Source organism: Gavia stellata, chromosome 1 (genome assembly GCF_030936135.1).
Source record: "Gavia stellata isolate bGavSte3 chromosome 1, bGavSte3.hap2, whole genome shotgun sequence".
In the NCBI taxonomy this organism is placed as follows: domain Eukaryota; kingdom Metazoa; phylum Chordata; class Aves; order Gaviiformes; family Gaviidae; genus Gavia; species Gavia stellata.
The window spans coordinates 105,342,584-105,364,801 of NC_082594.1; the positions used below are offsets into that span (position 1 = coordinate 105,342,584).

The 22,218-nt window shown below is 40.0% G+C and overlaps 1 protein-coding gene across 1 annotated transcript in view; it reads left to right on the top strand.

The window, feature by feature from the left end:
• The window catches only part of APP (amyloid beta precursor protein), a 238,051-nt gene that overhangs the window by 25,388 nt on the left and 190,445 nt on the right, over positions 1–22,218 (top strand). Inside the window, exon 2 of the mRNA XM_059824454.1 lies at positions 20,986–21,153. Coding sequence (XP_059680437.1) covers positions 21,034–21,153 — 120 coding nt within the window. The 5' untranslated portion in view covers positions 20,986–21,033. The remainder of the gene's footprint in view (positions 1–20,985; positions 21,154–22,218) is intronic.

The window sequence follows — 22,218 nt, forward strand, 5'->3', positions numbered from 1 at the left end:
GGTATTTTTGTTAACAGCTAGTCCCATTTTACTAATGGCAAGAAATGTCCTGCTGTGGTAGAAGGCTCTGCTTCCCATCCATTGTAAACTGTCCTGTGCAAAGAGAGAGGAAGAACTTCTTACCTTTCCTTCGCACAGATGCATATTTTTTTATATGATAATGTAGTAAAGAAATTGCATGTGCAGGTTCAGAATGAAAACATCAGCCATGTAACACTGATCCCGTCCAAGAGTAAAACCTTGGGTTTATTTGTATTGTGCAGGAGACCTGGGATTCGTGAAAGACTGAATGGCAGCTGGGACAATACAGGTTTTGTAGCCATGTACTATTTTCAGTTGAATAAAGAATGAGGGAAGGATTGCTTGAATGGTGGTCTGAAGAAGCTATTTGGTAAATAAAATTGATTTGGGATGTTTGCTTTGATAATAGTTTGCTGTTAACTCTCAAGTGCACTTCACGTCAAATTTTAGCAATAGTAAATTGCATCATAACTTTGATTTATTTCTGAGAGACTTTGCAAACTGTTTAATATTCAGGATGTACAGTAAAAATAGTTCCATATCCGCAAATCTAGATTTACAGAAATAGTTCTTTTAAGATTTTTTTCAACCCCTCTGATTAAAGTTTCCACCTTCCTCAGTGGCGCATTTTGAGTGAAGTGATGCCAACATGGGGCAAGTCATGATGGGGTAAAAGCACTGATTATTTTTAATAAGCTTGCTGCCTTAATGAAGAAAGCAGAGCACAGTGCTTACTGTACTGTGAAATAGCGTTTGAGAACGAATGCAGTCTGTCTGCGTCGCTGCATCCCCAAGGGATGCCCCTCATGGGAGGGAGGGGGTGAGCCCTGCATGGCTGTGCTCCCTGCGGGCAGTGTGTCCTGCCTGCCGTGACACCGGACTCCGCAGTGGCCCTAAGGCTTTGTGGTAGCTGCACTTTTAAAAATGACTACTTAATTTTTCTAGAAAATATAATGTTTTGGGGGAGTGGGAAAGACATCCTTTTGGGGGATCTTACTATAGGAACGTTGCTAGGTCTGTCCACCTTACAGCTCTGACCCAGATTTTCAGCATACTTTGGTAATACACAAGCACAAAAAGTATGATGTAAACTCTTGTAGGTCTTTAATTCAGTCTCCTCTTCAGTGGCAGTGGTGGCTTTTCAATGGTTCAGAAGGTTGTTTGGATGTCTCTTATTAAAGCTTTTTCCATTTCCATCGATGCATAAATACTTTGCCAGTGAGCTGAATGGTCCTGAACCTAGAAAAGAAACATAATGGTGGCTTTGTCCCTCCCATATAGCTGCGTCTGAAAACATCTTCATATACCTGTTCCTATACCTTGTTATTTCACGCAAGCCCTACTGCAGGAGACCAAACAGGTTTTTTTAGTGCTTCAAATGTTGCTGTATGTATAATCATACCTACACATTGTATGATCATTGCAATGGATTTATGGTGCCTGTTTTTTCAGGCTCATTGCTTTTGGCAGACATTAATAAAATGTTTTGACTCAGAGTTGGGTAGATGCGTCTTTGGACAGCGTGTATCTTAGAAATGAGAAAGTTGCCTGAGCGAGAGACAGAATGTAGTATCTGTCTGAAGAAGAGAGTTTTTCAAGTCCTGTGAAAACAGGCCAAAAAGGTCTAGTGACACGATCACCCTGAAACCTTGCAAACATCGGAAAGAATGGTATAAAATCCCCTAGTTGTTTGAACAGGCTAAGAATTGATGGCTTGACATTTAAAACAAACCTGAATTTAATTTATTCTGCTATACAGCGTGGAAAGAAATGTGTGTTGTAGACTCTAAACTTGTCAGGCAAACATATTCTGAAGATTTACCGAGATGGTGAACGGCATGGATATGGAATGCAATGCATTATGAATGTGTAAGGACACACCTGATGAAAACAATAACTCTGTTTTTCTTATTTAAAGCTGAGAAACTGTTGTAGAAGAACTACAATTTTCACAGTAGTTCGTATTTGAAAATCAATAAGGTGAACAGATGTTTGCCAAGGTGAACAGATGTTTGCCAAGGTCAAGAGGTGGTGAGGGGAGGAAAAATCCCTATGTGATAATTTACCAATACTTAATGCTCGTTGGAGCCTGGGATGAGCTCATTGCTGTACTTTACTTCTGAAATGCAGTAAATGCTTTTTATTGTGATTTGACACAACTGAGTTCACTTTTCAAAAACTTTTTATTATGTTGATGTGAATTAAAACACAAGTAATGTCTCTATCATGTGATGAATTACTTTGTATGCTTTTCACGTTCGAAAAGAATAGGATTTTTTTTATCTAAAAGTGTGTATTTTTTTTAAGGGAAGTAAGTCAGGCTTTGCAGGTGCCCACAGTAGGCACTGAGCCCTCCCTGAGGAAGTTGGTCTGTTCAGAGGTCAGTACGTGAGACCAAGGGACTGTCCTCTTGAGGTCTGTGCTAAAGGCTGTGTGATCTGCAGTGAGTGCATCTAGAGCAAAGGAAGTACATCAAGGGATCATTCTTACGGCTTCTCTGAAATATTAGCAGTCCTTGACTGTTACATACTGTCTCTTAGCCTTATTTTGTTAATTTAGATTTGATGCTTATTTTCTGCCTTTATGTAACAAAAGAAAATAAAAGTGTATCTGAAACTAAGTACGTGTTCTTCTGACGATGCTCTTGGTTACTTTGAAAAAACTTCAACTCTCGTCATGATTGTAACAATGCAAGTAAAAAACAATGCTGGTGTTAATTGATAGTATTCTCTATTAGGTTAGCAAAAAACCACATAATGTACACTGGCTGACCCCAGAGAGTGAGGATGAAAGGTAATGTGACCATGTCAGACAAAGGGAGAACTGTGCTGTTGGGTGGAATGAGTTGAGGGACTCTTAAAAATGATTCAATTTTCAAAGTAATGTGGTTGTGGGTGATTTTCCAGTATAGAGCTGTGCCATCAATAAAGGCCCATTGCTGTGCATGTACGTACTGGGAATGTAATACTAGGATCACTTTATTTTCAATAAATCCTCAGTTTCAGGTCCTGCGTTGTGTGGGGTACCTCGTCGCTGCAGACTAAAGGTAATGATGAACGCTTAGCTTGGCTAAGCCTAGGCTGGGCGCAGGTGGGGGAGCTGCTGTGTCCTCTCCTGAGTGTTGCCAGAGCTTCTGGAGCCGAACACGGCTGCTGCTGCGCTCTTGCAAGCTGAACCCTCCTGACATCTGAGCAAAGCTGGGAAGCTGGCCTGCTTTCCTGAGCTTGTGGGCAGGAAGGGGAGAGCTGGGAGAAGGCTGCTTGCTTATAGCTCACTGTCAAGCTTGTCTCTTGCTGGAAGGTGGTGATTACCACCTGAAGGAGAAGGACCCTAAGCTCCAGTGCAAGTCTATGACCTTTGCAGCTAGCTTGGGTTGAAAGCAATTCTTGATGACTTTCTGTATAAAGGTAGTGCTTGAGGTGGTCCCAAGGCTGACATTAAACTGGAGACTTACCTGCTGGGACATTTCAGCTCTGTGATGCACTTTCAGGTCATCTTTTTACTCACTTTCGCCTTGGTGTTTTCAAGGAGTTCTGCCTAAGTTACTGTGAGTGGTATTCAGAGCTGCTGTTTTCAGCAATCGAACAGGGCTGGAAATGGGAAGGAGAACATGAAAGGAGTCTTCTGAAGGTGGGAAACAGGAAGGCAGCTGTAGGCTGCTCTAGAATATCTTAGCCTGTACAAGGAATAAGAGCAGGGTTTTAAGATAATACCTGATGTCAGCTGTATTTTGTGCTTTATTTTTAGTGGTACAGTTACTTTCAACCTCTCAGCATAACAAGTGAAGTGAAACCTGGTTGTATAAGACATGTCAGATTCAAAGGTTTCTTGCCCTGAGATTGAGAGTGTAAAAACAAATGTGTACAACTTCCTGAGAGCACATTCTTCAGAAGGGGAAAGAAATCCAGAAAAGAGACTGTGTTGCAACTTGGGGCAACTGTTTTGTCAATGTAGATCATAAGCAGTTTTTAATATCTGTAAATAAATCTGTGAGGAGAATTGGAGGAGACATAATCTGTTATGCGTTGCTGCTCTGTGGTGTTCGGATCACGGTTAGCTTGTGTAGAGCTTCTGCTCTATGTCTACTACTCTGGTCAAATTCCCCATGAGGGGTCAGCATCCTTGCATAGACTCCTTAGGCCTTGCATCAAGTGAAATAAAATAAACATTATTTCTGCTTCACTGCATGTTGTGACCTAGCTAATCTTAAATAAGAGTTGATAGCCATCATGCTTGTTTCTCTATTAGTGAGTAGAAATAAGGTTTCCTGTACTCCCCTTACAAAGCATCATTAGTGTTCAGTGGGACTTTCTGTAGTAGAGCTCCAGGCTCAGTACCCAAGTACAGATTTTTCTTCCCCTCCATGGTTGCAGAATGTGTGACGTCTTTCACAGTATAACTGGTTCTTATTACATCTCAATAAAACAACAAGCGGGAGGTGGGAAAGCATAGTATTGTTTCTTCATTTGTGATGATAGTTATCAGGATGCTACAGCTGATGAGTTTTAAAAAGCAAGATGTATTAATCTTGCAGATTATTCATTTAAAAGACAAATAAAAAATCCCTGCAAGTAAGCCACTGTTTGAAGGATTTATGTGTTCAAAATAGCAATAATATAATGGAGATATTGAAAAAGGAGTGGTTTTTGTCTTGAAGTATGTGGTTCCAACATGATTAAAGAAACTGGAGATATTTTTTTCCCTTAGGAGAGGGCTAATGCTTTGGTTTTTTTCTACTTAACGATCTGTGGTGATTTTAGCCTACTTACTGTTGAGGAAACAGCACTTCGTCTTTATTATGTCTTCTCATTTGGATCAGTTCTCATATATCTGATAACAATAGTTAACAATGAATAATCTCATTTATCTGTGTCATTTGAGGATCTGAAAGTGCCTCAAAGTTCATCTTAACCTCTTTCATAAAAGTCTGTTAAATTCAATTAGTATGAAGTTGAAATAGTCTTTAAGGATGCTCCTTCTGAATGCAATACTCCTCATGAGCTTTCAAATCAAACGTATGTGAGCATCTCTCTTCTGTTCTCACTGGTGTCAAGACTGAGAGCAGCTGCTCTTAGTGAGTGGACCTAGAAAAGGACTCTTGGAGTCCTTAGTATAGTTAAAAAAACATAAACCCCCACTCTGAATTTTGGTGTCTAGTTCACCTCTTCAATCAGTTACTTTCTGCATCCTTATCTGAATGTGAGACGTTTGTGCAAGCTTCTGTTAACTATAATAACAGCATGCCTTCTCACAGAAGAGCAAGAGCTGTCTGGCGCAATTTTTCTCATGTTTCAAAGAAGTTTTGCATAACGAAACTTTGAAGGAGATACCTACTACTGCATTATTAGAAAGTTATTATAAGAATATGACACTGGAAGAAAGCCCTTGGATTTACAGGGACTACTCCCCCCCCAAACCTAAGCAACAGTCCAGGTTCTGCCGTGTGTTGTATGTTGTGGTACTCCATAGTGCTCCGTAAGATCAGAAATCCAGAACCCACAGTAGTAATATGTAATGTGAATAGGAACGAGTGAGAATATCAACAGGGTACTGTGCTCTCTTTTTTTTGTGTTAACATTAAAAACATTGAAATCAGTAAGGTTTTTTGTAAAGACCATCTGTGGAAGAATTCAGATGAAGGCTGTATCTTTAAACATACCTTTTTTTTAGGCACAAACAACGGTTGCTGTAAGATATCACAGGTAGGGTTTGAAAGTTTAAATGCATGAATCAGAAAAATTTAATGTACTTCTGTAGCATTGGTCTCATGTATTGGGAAGTGTGGCTTGGGGTTTTTTTCCTCTTGTCCCATATTGCTTCCTACATATTAAATGCTTTTTTTTGTCTTCTTGAATTGCATAATGAATTTTGGAAAGTTTTAGGCTTATTGTAATTGTCTTTCTCTCTGGCTTTTATATCACTGGAAATTTATTTGATTTGGGGCTGACAGGATTATCTTAAGTCCAGTTTTGGGTGGTTTTGATTAGTTTTTTAAGCTGAAGAGTTCTTTTCTATAGAGTAACTGGCTTGCACAGTCAGGTCAGTAACTCCTCTTTATTATTTCCAATAAGATTAAGACTCCTGGCTTATATGATTTGCTCTTGTAAGTCTGTCATGATTGTGCAGCGGGTATGTATAAATCTGTTGAGTGATCCCTACTAAAGGGAGAATTTGGCCTGTGACCCATCATGTATTACTGTTGCCCAGCCTGCCGATCAAAGCTGTTGGGTTGTTTCTGTGAGGGCTTCCCTCTGTCTTCATCTGCTTGTTCTTTTCCCCTCCTCCTGTTTCATGGTTGCAGGTTCTGGGAATGAAGAGGTTCTTGGTTTTGAGTGTTAGCACAATGACATGAAGTTCATGCCTATGGTACGCACAGTACAGTAGCATTTAATGAGTAAAAGAACGTGCAAAGTAAAAATTGTAGAGTGGAAACCTGAAGTGTGCCCAGTTGAGAGAATGATGGAATATTATAATTCTTCCCCAAACTCTGCCTTTCTCTGTTAAGCACTTCTGAAGGTCTGTTTCTTTATTACTTAGGTTTTTATCATTAATACTTTATGTATGCAATAATAATGGGCTTGGTGTGGTGGATGAAATTAAAAAAGCTGTCCCTGCCTATTAGAGCCGAAAAGCAGAGAGACGGAGAAATGGCTTCATCTTGGAGACCATGAGAGTTGGGCATAGCATCAGGGGTTGAAGGCCAGACATTCTTTCTGAAGTGCAACATGATTACTATGAAAACCTGTACTGAACATGGAATAGCTGCTCAAAAAGAGCAGCTGGGTGCACAGTGATGTAGAAAAAAGCTTGTGTCTAGTGGGACAGTAGGGTTTGGGTGGTTTTTTCTTACCTTTTTTTAGTAGCAGGTGACTCAGGTATCCTAAAACCAGACTCAGGGCAGGATCTGTTTCAGCATGGGTTGTCTAGTAATGCTGTATTAATTCCCTTCTCATCACAGTATTGATGTTATGGATAGGTAGAATTTCATACATTTTTATAGGGGAAGGATTGAAGGACTGGCCGTTCAATTCAGCTTAAAATGAATCAAAACCTGTCAACTATCTATTTGACTCTGTCATGTGGTAACTAGTATCAGGCTTCTGTACATGCCTTGAAAGTAGTCCAGGTAATTCGCTATGTTGTTTAATCCTAGTGTTGACAGCTTAGTTCCTTCTGGCTTGCTCATATTGGTGTTTTTGTGAGCTAAAAATGGTTTGTCTAATTAGAGACGTGTTGGCATCTTGGGTAGCATAAATAATATCTCAGGAAGGATCTTGCGGACATGCTCTTCCTCGTAGCAGTCAGTGAGTCCTCGCCTTGCCAAACGCTAATGGTTAAAGTCAGCGAATGCCAGAAATACCTTGTTAATTCATCTTCACATTGTTTGTGGAATGAAATTGGGAAATCATTGTTTTTAATAATAATAATAATTTTAGTAAGTCAACCAGTCAGACAACTTGCAGAGAAGACTGAGTCACAGGCTTGCTGCCTGGGCAGAGAATAGACCCGTATCAAATGAAGATGAGGGGGACCTTTGGCATATGTATGGAGTGCTGTAACAGAGCAAAATAGCTGGAACACTTCATGTTAAAACTAGTGAGTTACATCAGACTTCTCATGTGGCTCCATTCAGATGTTTGTGGTTCAGCCAAATGGCAGCAGAGGAGGATACCATTCTGTGTTGTTTGAAGAATAGCGTAAGTGTGATGTAGTCTGTGGAGCAGTTAGTTTAGCAGTGTAGGTTGTGCCTCTGTGTTTAGGGTGGATAATGAACTGTATGTAAAATAAATAGTAATGAGAATAAAATATCAACCTTGGAGCTTCCTTTGAAAACTCAATTGATGCAGGGTGGAGGTCCTGTTTCACAAGCAAAATTTCAGCTCTTCTGGCTGTGGTGAATTTCTGCTTGGATAGATAAGGATTTGTTCAGTCAGACTGCAACACAAGGAAAATCTGCTGAGCAGATGGGTTGCAGCTTCTGTTCCTTCTTGGAGGAGCTTACAAAGTGCACTGTAAATTTCCTCCACTGCAGTAATAATTCTGTAGGTTTAAAGTAATTAGTTCAGTAGTTTAGTGTTGTCTTTCTATGACAGGAAAATGATGTAAGCCTACAGGACATTCCAAATCTGGAAAATCTGGTTTCTTTTTCAAGGAAGTTTGTTTCAAGAAAACTCAGGTGCCTTGTATACTTTAACTCACTTTAACTAACTAATATATCGTAAAAAATACAAGACATTAGCCCTACATAATGTATCAGTCATATGAGTGTCATGTGTGGAAGTGCAACTTGAGTATCTGTGTTTTTCATACTGTTTTTCTAGAAGTTTTTATTACTGTAATTTATTTAGAAAGTAACAAGTCCAAACATTTAAACAGGGGTGTTTGAAATCATATTGTCAATCTGTTCTGGGACTGTACTGTAAATGAAGTCTGCTAATTTGCCCATATGGACACCCTACTATATAGGATCTAAAAAGAATAAAAACACTGCTGAAGAGATACTTTAAAGAACTCATTTCCTTCTTTCCTTTCTTCCTTCTTCAAAATGCTTCTGAATTAAAGATACGATTCTGTGAGAGGTTGAGTACTAATAAATTTTATGGAATGGAGGTAAGATGTAAGCAACCCTCAAATGGAATAGCATCCTCTTAAAAACTACTGTTTTGCAACCCAGTTTTAGCAGGAAAAGTTGAAAAAATAAATAGCATTAAAAAGGAGCGAAAATACCATACAGAAGAATTCTTCTTCCATGAGATGCTTAAGTGAATGAGGTGCTGGAAGCACGATGAATGAGATGTAAAGCGATCTTAAAGTCAACGGCTACTTCATTGCACCTCGAATACTGTGTTCAGTTTTGGGCCCCTCACTACAAGAAGGACATTGAGGTGCCGGAGCATGTCCAGAGAAGGGTGACGAAGCTGGTGAGGGGTCTGGAGCACAAGTCTTATGAGGAGCAGCTGAGAGAACTGGGGTTGTTCAGTCTGCAGAAGAGGAGGCTGAGGGGAGACCTCATCGCTCTCTACAATTACCTGAAAGGGGGTTGTAGCGAGGTGGGTGTTGGTCTCCTCTCCCAAGTGACAAGGGATAGCACAAGAGGAATTGGCCTCAAGTTGCGCCAGGGGAGGTTCAGGCTGGATATTAGGAAACATTTCTTTACTGAGAGAGTGGTGAAGCATTGGAACAGGCTGCCCAGAGAAGTGGTGGAGTCACAATCTCTGGAGGTGTTCAAGGGACGTGTGGACGTGGCATTGCGGGACATGGTTTAATGGGCATGGAGGTGTTGGGTTGACGGTTGGACTTGATGATCTTACAGGTCTTTTCCAACCTTAGTGATTCTGTGTGAAATGAATTCCTGAAAACTGAAGACTGCTATTCTATTTAAAAATAAGTCAATAAATTACAGAGCACTGACATTTGAGTGATATAGTTCATTTGTGAAACTGACATTGCTCAAATGTTAACTTGTTCATCAAATTTGTTGAACTAGGATTGTTCCTCAATTTTTGACCTGACATACAATTTAAATTTTTTTCATGGTATGGATTCTGGCTCTGCATATAGTAATTTTCCTTTTCACATCCTTCCTGGGTACACATGCATTGAAATAGGTTTAAAATATATCTCACTCCACCTTAGGGTACCCTTTCGCAAGAAAAAGGTGTTTTAATATAAATGAAAAATAGACCTTATTTAGGGCTTTTTTTTTTTATATACGTACTTTCACCTTATAGTTTCAGTTTTACAGGAGTGAGCTTCAGGGTTATAATAGGAACCTGAAAGTTATTACTGAGCTTGTAATAGTTCTGTAGTCCATTGTGCTGCTGTGAAATATACTCTTTCTTATACTTCATGTATTTATTTAAGATAAAATAAGTGATGGTGGCTCTGAGTATTGGAATAGAAAATACAATGCTGGAATTAGATGGTTTACAACGAGTGTATTTCAGTGCAAAATCTTAATTCAGTTCTGTAAAAGAGAGTCTTATGTTTGTTTTGGGGTAATGACAAGCTTTCAGGTGATGAGATTTAAATGCAGTTATCATAGCATTTCTGCATGCATAAACATACCAAAAGAAATCATAACACTTGTCATATTTATTGGTATCATTAAATACTTCTTTTGTCAAACTTGCACACCTGCTAGATTGCATCTTTTTTTTTCTTTTTTTCCAAATGAGGTAGAGGATATTTAATTCTGACAGGAATTTTTTTGGTTTGTTTGTTTCTTGTTTACCCTGCTGTTATTAGTCAACACATTATGTAGCCATGTAAATGACCAAAGACTGTTTCAAAATCTAAATGAACAGCTTGGGAGCAAGATTGGCTCTTTTTTTTTCCCACCTTCTTAATACACTTTTTTTATTCAGCTTGTAAAATCCTGATTTTTTTTTTTTTTTTTTTTCTTTTTTCTCCCCTCTGTTAAGTGTTAGTTGGTGCTGCACTAGATTTAATGCTTCCTGAAAGTCATTCCAGTCTTGGATAATTTTGGTCAACCCACTTGTCGTCATTTTTCTTCCTGCCAAAATGGCAGTTTTTATAATAAAATGTGACTAAACCACACAGAGGTACCTGTGGGCTGGGGAAACGTAGCAGGTGTGAGGGTTTTCAGTTACTGTTGTATTGGTGGCTAACTGCAGAATCCATAAATCTGACTATGGACTCTTAAGATAGACCCAACCAGGTCTCTTTTGGAGTTGAGGGTGTTGTGCCCATTCCCCACGTTGTCCTCCCTGCCTTCGGTGATGCATGTTGTTGTGCGTATCAAACCGCTTGCTCTGCTGGTCTGGTTGTGACCAAAGTTACGCAGAAGTTAAAATAGAATATTTCAGTTGGAAGGGACCTACAACAATCATCTAGTCCAACTGCCTGACCACTTCAGGGCTGACCAAAAGTTAAAGCATATTTTTAAGGGCATTGTCCAAATGCCTCTTAAAGACTGACAAGCATGGGGCATCGACCACCTCTCTGAGAAGCCTGTTCCAGTGTTAACCACCCTCTTGGTAGAGAAATGCTTCCTAATGTCCAGTCTAAACCTCCCCTGGTGCAGCTTTGAACCATTCTCACACGTCCTATCACTGGATACCAGGGGGAAGAGATCAGCACCTCCCTCTCCACTTCCCCTCCTCAGGAAGCTGTGGAGAGCGATGAGGTCGCCCTTCAGCCTTCTTTTCTCCAAACGAGACAAACCTAAAGTCCTTACCTGCTCCTCATAGGACATGCCTTCCAGCCCCTTCACCAGCTTTGTTGCCCTCCTCTGGACGCATTCAAAGACCTTCACATCCTTTTTAAATTAAGGTACTCAACTTGGAGGGTGAGGGAGCGTGGGGTTTAGGGGTTTTTTTTTTGCAAGCAGCCACGTTGCTGGGAGGGGACTCTGTGGTGTTGGCAGTGGGTGAGAAACTCTTGACAGAGATGTTGATTTTTGTAGCTAAATTTTAGTTTGTAGCCTCCCTTGCAGGAGCGTGGAAATGTTTGCATGGTGAAGCTGGACAGGCTCTGCAGATGAGGTAGGCATTTGCTGCTCTTGTGGTCCTCTTCATTGCTTGTTAGTGTTTCCAGGGGCCCTAGCTGGGGGAATCCCTCCTGTCTTGGGTATGTGTTCGCACGTGCGTATGCAGGTCTGTTCTTCATTACAGATACGATAGCAAAATTTCTGCTGAAGTCTTGCAAATATCTCTTGTAAGCACTTGGTTGCTGGGTCGCTCCGCTCTTTGGGGAGGGGAGGACTTACCTCCCAGTTCCTCCGCCAGGCAGCCTTGTAAACTCAGCGCTTAGTCCTGCCATATTTTTGGTTTGGTTTTGGTACTTACTTCAATTTCAGGGTAGACAGATGCCTGGGCCTTGGAACGTGACCTGAGGGAAGTGTTAAAACTAAGGCTTATGGAATAAATACAATATATGCCTCAGGAGCTTATGAAGGGTATGGGTCGGGAGAATGGTTGGCTGCCAGAAGATAGTTTTGAGAAAACTATCGCTTCGTCTGCAGCCTTGGAGGCAGACTGGCTTTTAATGTATTTGTGGAGTGGACGATCTTTGAGCTGCTGTGGAGAAGCAGACAGTACACTGTTGTGATGCCTTTTTGGCTTCGCTATTTATGAAGCGGGCCGGGAGAACTGCAGACAAGTATTTACACTTGGGTTAAATAGGTTATAGTCAGGGCAAACAAACATCTCTGATTTTCCAGGAGCTTTTCAATGGAGTCTGTTTCTCAACCAAATTTCAGGTGCCTTTTGGTTCACCAAGTGCTTGAGCTAATGGCTTTTTGTAAAGGAGATGTGGGCCTTCCCAGGGTTTTCTGTGGTTTAGGGATGTGGCCCTTTTTATTACTGTTTGCCAGAAACGTTTTTCTTCCAGGAGGGAGCAACTGTACTGAGCAGTTTTACTGAACAATCAGTAAAATGTTTTTTGACCTATTTTTGTAGGCTGTTGACAACAATAATTGCTGCTGCTGTTTCTATATTAACATTATACAATACAACACTGTTTCTAAATTATTCATGTTGATTTTGACAACCTCTTACTCTTGCGATGCTGTTTTGTCTCTAAGGAGAAGTTGGGAGATGGAAAATTTTCCTTGGTTTTGACAAACAGCCATCTTAAAATTGTGGGGAGACAATAATTTGATATTTCCTCCTTCTCTAATTTGGGTGCTTTATTTTTATTTTTTTGTCCTGATTGCATTTATAAGAAAGGAAGAGTTTTTCATTACTTATCTACATGAGCAGGTTTTAAAATATAAATAGTCTTTAAAGCACTTGTATTCTCCATAGATACCTAATAAAACTAGGAGGAGCACTAGTATTTTATGGCTTAAATAGGAAGTCTGGCAGTCTGTATTCTGTTACACTCTGCTATAAAGTTGATGGTTAACCAATGGGCAAGAAGCCATGGATTTCTGTCTGGTGACACAAGCCTATATTAGCACGGCATTTGCCCGGTTTGAACCGCAGACTTTGGGAATTGAGCAGTGATCTTCACTTGTAGGGTGCAGCAGACCAGGCATAGTCCCGTGGAAGAAACTCAGTCTTTCCACAGGGGGTAGCAAGGTTACCTCATGTTTTGCGCACTAAAAGTGTAAGGCCAAGCAGAAAGTCCTTTTACATTAATTTTATTTTTACCTCTGTTCTTTTAAGGGAAAAATAGCTATGAGCAGCCCCACTTAAAAAATATAATTTCTTTTATTTTGTTAATAGTCGTAGAGCAAGCAAACTGCTTTGCATGAAAATTGGTGCTGCTTTAGTTATTGAGAAACCTCAAATTTCAACCTGAATGTGGTATAAAAGTTTGGAGGAAGCAAAGGCATGGTTTGGAAGGGTGGCGTGTTACTTAGGTACGCTTAATTCCTCACAATATTTGAACTCCCTTTTGATATTTTTTTTTTTTTGGTCAGCAGAAGTTGTTAAACCTTAAAACTGTAGTTACTGACTTCTTGGTTGAAGGGCTGGAACTGGTGTTAGCATTAAAATGGAAAGCAGGGAGGGATTATTTTAGTAATCTCCTAAAATAACGAGGGCATTTGTTGTTCTTGAGTAAGTTGTAGATATGGAGGCTGTTATTGAATGTCCTTCTTGAAAGTAATTGCAAATGAAGCAATTAATACAAATTAAATACACTTTGAAGGCTTATGAAAGTGGCTTCAGGTTAGTGTTTGTGGAATAAAACAACCGAAATCATAGAAGCCATCTTAGGGACCTCTGGGGAATATTTTCTGATGTTTTGATGTTTAATAATAGCACAGACAAGGTCTGATGCTTATTTTCATATTATGTTGTAGTCCTTAATTATAAGTTAATAGCGGAGCTGTCTGGAGTGAAGTTGTGTTACTTTGGTCCCTTGATGGAAAACCTCTTGAGGCTAAAACCTTGCAGCCTATGTTTTCTGAGTATAACCTTAGTTGTGAACAAAGCCAACACTTGTTGAAATAGGGATTATGAAGAACTGTTAGCAAATACACTAATTACTTTTGTAACTGCAGAAAGCAATGACAGAGAATGGATAAGGAAAGGGCTACACTGTCTGTCTTAAATAATGGTGTTTGATAGGAAAAGGCCTTTTGATGTTAAGATGAAATGGTAATGAGCTAAAAAACTCCAAACACTTTTTTTTTTTTTTGTTAAGGTAAGCATTCATTTTTTTAATTTTGTAATCAGATAAACTTCTTTCAGTCCTCTCTACTCTGCTACCAAAATCCTTTTTGAGTGTCTCGGAATACATATAAATGGCATCCAGCATGCCATGTGGACGTGGAGTGCATGGATGCACTAAAGACCCTTTGTACCTCTCCTCTAATACAGATGTTAAATTACCAGGGCTGGAAGAGGGGAAAGCAGTGGCATCTCTCTACTACGTCTTAACATGGGAAGGAAATACATTCCCTACATCTTAGTCTTTTAATGCTTGCGTGATGTCTGTCTTTCTTTCTGTATTGTATTTAAGTTGATATTTTAACATCAAATAAATACTTGGAATGACTGTTTTCCCTCTCAAACAGAAAAATACCATGAAACACCTGTTTTCAAAGACAGGCTCCAGTAGTTAAACAGCGTCATTTAGGTGGCTTTGCCAGGACTTGCTTTGTTTTGTACTGATTTCATCAGGTTTGTAAATATTTCTTTGACACAGACTGATGGGAAAACAGCTGGATTATGTCCCTCTTTTTTCCTTATCCAAAGCAGTTATAAACGATAAGCAGTTATACCTGATGGGCTTTCACTTACGGAGTTGTTTTCTGATCCCAGTCTTTAGTGTTGATTGGATTTTCTTTTTTTTTGTTAGCCCTACCTAAAGAATGAGTTCTTAGTGTGCTTTCTCTTTGAGACTAGGCAAAATACTGAAAGCCTATACTTGAAAGGTATTTTAAATTTATTTACTCTCAAATAATATTTTAAGCACTTCCGCATTTAGCAGCTCATAAGAAGGAAGCATAGCAGGGGAGCACGTGGCAGATGCACATAAGTAGAGGTGAAATGAGTCTTGCGACTGGAAGAGAGGGCCTCTGAAACGGTGAAACTCTTTGAGGGAGAACCTGCCGTCAGCGTTGAGCATTACCACGGTTACGCACATCCTATCCCTTCTTTCAGAACTTGTACCCTTACTACACTTTTGAAAGTTAATAATTAAAAAATGTATAACAATTTAAGAATTTTGTTTTCTATATAAAAAGTGTCAGGCTGGTGCTCGAACATCTTATGACATATTAGACTAATGTATTTATACAGAGCTCTAAATAATGCACCATCAATTGAGGTAATTTTTTTCAGACTCGTGTAGCTGCCATTTTGCAAATTTAGGTAGCTCCCATTCTAGAAATTGATCTATGATCCAGCTGTCTTATTTGTAAAAGCAATGAGTACTGTTCTATTTGGTCTTTGAAAACTGGATGTACTGTGGAAGTCAGCTTACAGTTAGCTTGAGACGGTGTGCTAATTGGTCTAACTGTTATTTAATGATTTGCAGGAAAAAAAGCACGTGCTACTTCCTCGAGGTCATATGCAAAGTAGGGAAAATAATATGGGATTACAGTTTCATTAATATGCTTGGAGTTTTTACTTTTGCAGAATACTAATAAAGCAAATAGTTGCTGTTAATGTAATTTGTGTCGCATGAGTTACTCTTTGGGAGACTAATCTGCCCGAGAGCTTTAGGATTAGTCAAGGAGAGATTTGGCACTACAGGCGTTACTGTAACGAACTGGACTGTAGCTTTTTGTTACTCAGCATTACTGTATAGAAGCTGCTTATCTGTGTAGATCGGTGCTCTAGATTATTTAATTGCATTGTAATGCAGATATTTTTTCTTGGCAGGGAATGAGTGTAAATGAATTAAACCATTGGCTATGAAGAAAACTTGAATGATACGTAAAATTCTTCACCAACTCGCTTATTTTAGCTGGGTATACCTTTGATGTGACCAGTGATTCATGTGTTTAAAATGTTATGACAGCATGTATGGGACAAATCACTTATCACTGCATCTAGTTTTACTCCCATTTCACTCTCCTGCCTTTTTTTGAGTTGTTTTTCATCTTTCTAAGTGTATGTGTTTTAAAAGAAGTGTTACTTCTGCCCGCCCCCCCCCCCCCAATACTGCTGTCCCCTTTGTGATGGAACTGCTGTTGGATGTCTCTGTTTAAAATCAATAGTAGTTCACTGGGTTTTACGTTATCAGTAACTTGCACAGACTAGAGACCTCTCTTGAAATTAGTTGTTATCTCAGCTAGGTTTAATCCTTTATTTTTGTCTTTGCTGTGATAGTGAAGCGTCATCACGATGCAGTCCCTGGGGAGAAAGCCAAACTGTATTTCTTATCAAAGTGCTGTGATGCTTGAGGTCTTCAAGACAAACTCGATGAGAAGGGAGAGGGCTGAAGAGAAAGTTGTTTCTTTCTCTTGGTGTGATACGCAATATATAAGTGACATTTTTAGTCTCTTAGCTGGAGATCTCAGGGATAGACTCACCAGCAGTTTCTAGCATACCTTTCATTGCCTGGAAAGCTTTTCTGGCACTACCCTAGTAAAAATATAGTCGTGGTGTGGGATAAAACTCAGTCTTCAAGTGGCTGCATAGCCTAGATGTACATTAAATACATCAGCTGGAAAAGTTATGCATGTTTAGTCTTCTGAGCTGTTAAGTTGGGGGAAAGACAGAAATCCGTGGCAGAGGTAACAGCTGAAGGTGGAAGATCTGTGTAAAGCCATGAGACACGCAGGTGAGCATGTTGGAGGTGAACACTTCTGGACGTTTGCACAAGAGATGATATGATATGATATGCAGTAGTTTTGTTAGACTACCCCTTGTTCACTGGTTTTTGTGCTTTTTCCTACCAATAGATGCCACGCTGAACATGTGAGCAGAATTACAATGCAAGGTTGGAAGTTGGAATGCAGGCCTTACCAGCTCAGGATTACTTGTCATAATGAAGTTTTTAAAACATATGGAGCTACTGAGGTGTTTAAAAAACTGGGGTTTGTGTTGGTGGGAGACACTCCAGGTTAGAGAGGAGGCGCAGGCAGTAAGCATTGGAGACCCCTACCAGTGCCAGCCGGTCCAAACCAAAGGAGCTTGAGAGGCTTCACGTGTCTATTTTTCTCCTCTCATATCAATCAGCCTTACAAAACTAAATGACACCATGCTTTCTTGAATTAATTGCTTTAACATACTGTTCTTAATTGAGGAATGTGTCCTGGATTAAAATAGATCCCCAAGAAAATCAAGGCTACGAGGACTCATCTCTTCCAGAAACCCTTTACAGCAGGTGCCTTGGGTGTGCTCTTGTGTTCAGTGGCGGGGCACTGGCAAGATGGGCACCATGGCGCATCTGGCTAACAAGTTTTCATTTGCTACTTCACTCTGTTTGGTAAAATTAACAAAAGGTGGTGTGTTAGGTAGGCTTGCCATGGAGGGCTGCATAGAGAAATGGGAAGAAACCGGAAAATGTGGCATCAGAAATATTCTTCCTAACTATCTGTTATTTAGCATAATTAGTTATTTGGGACCAAGAATGGATTTTTAGCTTTATGGATTTCAGCTTTTTCCTGTCAATTTTGTTGCAGTCCGAATGATTGCAGAGGAAAACCATGTGTAAAAGAGTAGAGTGCAATATATAGCTCAGTGCAGTAGCAGCAGGTTTTTGGCCAATGATCTGAAAAATTTATATGTTTTCTTTTTTTTTTTTAACATTAGAATCACTGTCAGTCACTGTTATTTGTGACATGTTTGCTCCTGGGAAAATAGAAGTAACAATGCTGTGAAGCATATGCTTGCAAAATGGAGTGAAGGGAAACCTCTTAGTCATACACTCTTAATAGGAGTATCTTGCTCCGGTGTCGTCAAAAGGCCCAGCAGAAGCTCTAAATGTAGGATAGGTAAGGCCAAGGTCAGATCTGGTAATGCACTCCTCCTTTGCCCTCGCATCAAAAACCGCTCCCAGGCTTGACGGTTGTGTTTTGACCACCATCTCTGCAGAAAAGCCTCCATCGATGTCAGCGGTTTCTGTGGATTTTGCAGTAAGAGTAATCTCTTGACAAGCAGGACGCTGGCAGTTTTCAATCAGAAAAAGTGCCATAGCAGATCAACTTCTTATTTTCTTCAGAAATGAAATCTCAGATGGCAAAAATCTTGGATTAGAGGCATGTTTTATCGAAAGAGCAGGGAGGTAGTGCAAAAGGCTGTCTAAATGATGAGTTTGTTCTCCTGTTAGAACTTCGCAGTGTCACTGCAAGTTTCACAGATGCTATGCTGAAAATGCAATGTATAAAATTGCTGCTTATTACAGCACGAGAGGCTTTTAGTTTAAACACCAGGGCTACACAATGATAGCACGCACTTCCCTTCAGATATTAAATAGTTTAATGTGTGGGTTCTTTTCCTGATCTAAAATGTTTAAAAAGGTGTTATTTCCATTCTGTGCATTTACAAAAAGTTAATTTGAGAGCTCAGTGTTGCATCTTAGCTGGAGATGTAACAGACAAATCCATTAACCTACTATCCTTGCTTTAAGGACACTCTAACAGAGTTCAGCTTGGGAAGTTGAGTATTTGAATTATTCATGATCATAATCTAAATGCTTTAGTTCTGTTTACAGTGTCTGTTAATTGCTCTGTTATTTCTTTATGATTAGAAACATTTAGCTGTCCTAATCAATAAGATGAAGTGCTATGCTGAGCAGTTCATTAGTATGGCCCTGTCAGCTCAAAATATAGAAAGCTAAATGTGATCGTGACTTGCTCTGGTAATTTCATTAAACGGGGAGATGTCATGTCTTTTCTGAAGGGAATGAGATTTTAAGTAGACAGTCATAGGTTGTCATGTTGTTAGAGTTAAATTGATAGCACTCAGAGTAAACGGCCACATTTTTTTTTCCCCCCAACTTGAGCTGTCTTCGTAGCTAAAGCAAAAAATACCAAAAAGCTCCCTATTATAAAGCCACAAGGCAAGGTGATTTTGGGTGAAAAAACTTATGATTTTGAGTGAAAAAAATTTAAAATCTGCCACAGTATGACTGCTGTGTGCTTTATTAATTTAATAGAGATCCCAGCTGGAGGAGCTGACTGTGAATAGAGTTCACACATGTCACCTGTGGAATGACTCACTTCTATTTTTACTGAAATTTTGATAGGGTTGTGTTGCATCTATAAAGAAGAAAAAATCATTAATTTGGAGGATTTTTTGCAAGTATTTGTTGTATGTGTGTTGTGTTTGAGATGCTCCACGGAGTTTCTGAAGATGTTAGAAGGAGTAAGCATGTGATAGTTTTACTGATCAAGGAAAGCCAAGACAAGGTGTCATCCCAGTTGTTGGAAAATTCTCTAACTGGCCAGTGGAGTGACAGTGATGGTTGACAGTTAAATCGTACAGAGCTTACTAGTTCCACAGAAAAAGAGAAATTGAGATAGTAAAGGGAGATCTCTGCCAGTAGACATGTTCCCATTTTGTTTATTTATTTTTAAGCTAAATTGTGGGAACATGTTAAGATCTTAAAGAAGGCAGGAGAAGAAATGTTCTCTCCTTTTCTAAAAAAAAAATATGAAATACTTGTTTTAATTGTTGTATTTTAACTTACAATGCTAAGCTAATGTGTTAGGTTAGTTAGATGTTGACTCCTGCAATGTTTCTTGGTGTGATTTTTTTTTTTTAATTACTGTAGGCATATAAAATTAATGAAGTTTTTTTGTGTTTGTTTAAACAAAGAGTGGGGGAACGAAGACACGGGGTTTGCGTACCTCTTGTAAGACAGTAGTATTGTTTCTTCAGTTTTTCATGGATTTTCAAAATGTTTTTAATTCTCCCCTTGAGAAGCCTTCTAGCTAAAAGATTAAAAGTTAAAAATAGATATTTAAACTTAATTGCGTACTCTGCTGTATGATTTACCTTTCTGTTGTGTTTCTCAGACGGTAAAACTGAAGCGAGTGCTTTCAGCTTATACCTTCTGTCTGAGGTCGGCTGCACCGGGGGGCAGAGGGCTGAAAGAAAGAGCTGTTGATTTGCCTGAATGCCGGGCTCCCACGGGAGGGATTGAAACCGCTGTTGGGGTTCGTGGGGGAGGAGGGTTGGTGGGGTTTATACGTGCAGGTAGGAAGCTCGCAGATGTTCCAGAATTGCATTTAATCGGGAAATTGTTGAGGGCAGCTCTGACGTTTGGCTCCCCACCCCAGCAGCGCCAGGGCCTTTCAAGGAGGGAGGCGTCGGGGCGTCGCGGGCAGCACGTCTGCGCGAGGCCTCCGATATCGCGTCGCCTCCGATAAGCCCGGGCATTTAATGCTTCTTCGGGTGGGTGGTGGTCTGCAGTGCTTTGCTGTGCGCGGTCCCATTTTCATAGCACCCCAGCCACTGCGTTTTAAGGTTCGGTGGAAACAAAGCTTAGGTGGAAGCTGCTGCTTTTAACCCACCGCCTTCATGAGGCATGATAAAATACAGCCTGTGTGCTCAGCATCTGAAGGAACTAGGGAGGGTTTGGAAAAAAGATACATTGTGAGGTTTTGGTTTGGTTTTTTGGGTTGTGGTTTTTGGTGTGAGCTTTTTTGGAGGGGGGGGGGGTTGTGTGGTGTTTTTTTTTTTTTTTAGGCAACTCTTGAGGAAAACTTGTTACTTTTTTGCCAGTTGTTAATGACGCTCCCCAATACAGCATCAGTATACCAAGTACGTTCGGAAAATTAAATTTCTCTCATCGCGCTCCAACTATGGATTTTGTTCTGTGTTTAGCCCAAGTTGATAAAGTGATCATTTTGGGCCTCAGAAGAGTTTGTTTACATCTTTAAACTCTATGTTATGCTATTGTGTTCTGGATTTCTGTGAAGACCTTATTTACATTTCTCAAATCTGCCCGAATCAAACAATTCCAGCTTTTGCTGCCACGGGAGGGTAAGCCTAGAGTTTGGTTCAGGCTTGCTTGAGCTGTTCCTGCTTTGGATGGACTGAACTGTCAGATGTGAGATTAAAACTTTTTTTTTTTCCCTTCTCCTTCCAGGTGCCTGCTGATGGAAACGCTGGGTTGTTGGCAGAGCCTCAAATCGCCATGTTCTGTGGGAAACTCAACATGCACATGAACGTGCAGAATGGAAAGTGGGAATCAGACCCCTCCGGCACCAAGACCTGCATCGGGACGAAGGAAGGGATTCTCCAGTACTGCCAGGAAGTAAGTACTGTCCTCGGTAACAACTGCGGTGGTTGTTCTTCTGAAGCAGCAAAGTGCAGGCTTTGCAGTGGAGAGCTGAGTCTGTAGGGACCTTCCCTTTCTTTTCTTTTTTTTTTTTTCTTTTTTTCTCTCTTCTGCTCCATTGGCCTTTTGGCCTTTTGTCCTTTTAAAGAGGTTCTCTCCAGAACTGTTAAAACAGCTTCAAAACCTGGTTGCTGGGGGTCACGGAAGCTGTTGGACAATGTTGTCCCTCTGTCTTCTGCCCTTGGGGGATAATTTTGTATAGTGTATGCACAATGAACTTCTTGCTTATAAAGTATTTTGAATAAAACTGAGGTGACTATTATTTAAAATGTCCTTGTTCTTTCTGGGCTGATCTTGAAAGGGTCAGCTGTAACGTGTCTTCTGTCATCCTACCGTGATACTGAAATACACTGGGTCAGTCCGGAGTTATTGGTCTCTGCTGCACACTGAACCATTCAGAGTTTCTTAATAGGAAAAGCTTGCCCTACAGATGAAGTCACAATGACTGATTTCGTATTTGAGAGCAGAAACGTATTACCCACTCACTTATGTCCTAAGAACAGATTGTGGATCTAATTTTGTTTTGTCTCCATGCTGTGATAACATGATAACCTCATACCAGTGTGTGACAATTTGAAAAGAAAATGCGGATTTCATGCCATGAAACAAAAGGGCATGGCTTGAGTCACTTTAGTCCTTATGTCTTTCTATACCATCTCTACTTTTTTGTTTTAAGCAGGGGCTATTGCTTATTGCCATAGCAGTAGCTGTCTTGCTTCCTAAATGTCAAACCAATTCCTGTGAAAATACCTCTTTAGAAAGCAAGATAATTCACTCTTCAGATCTCTGCTCTCTTAGCATCTTCATTCCTGTCCTTTCACCCACTGATTGTTCCGTTTCTTGCAGTGTTTCGTTGGTTTTTTTCCTGAGTTTGGGCTTTATAGTCTAGAATATTAATTTTAAGGAAGAACTTGTAATGGCTGTTAAAACTGATTCTTCACCAGTAGCTTTGTCTTTTTACTAGAAGTATTACTTTGTGAA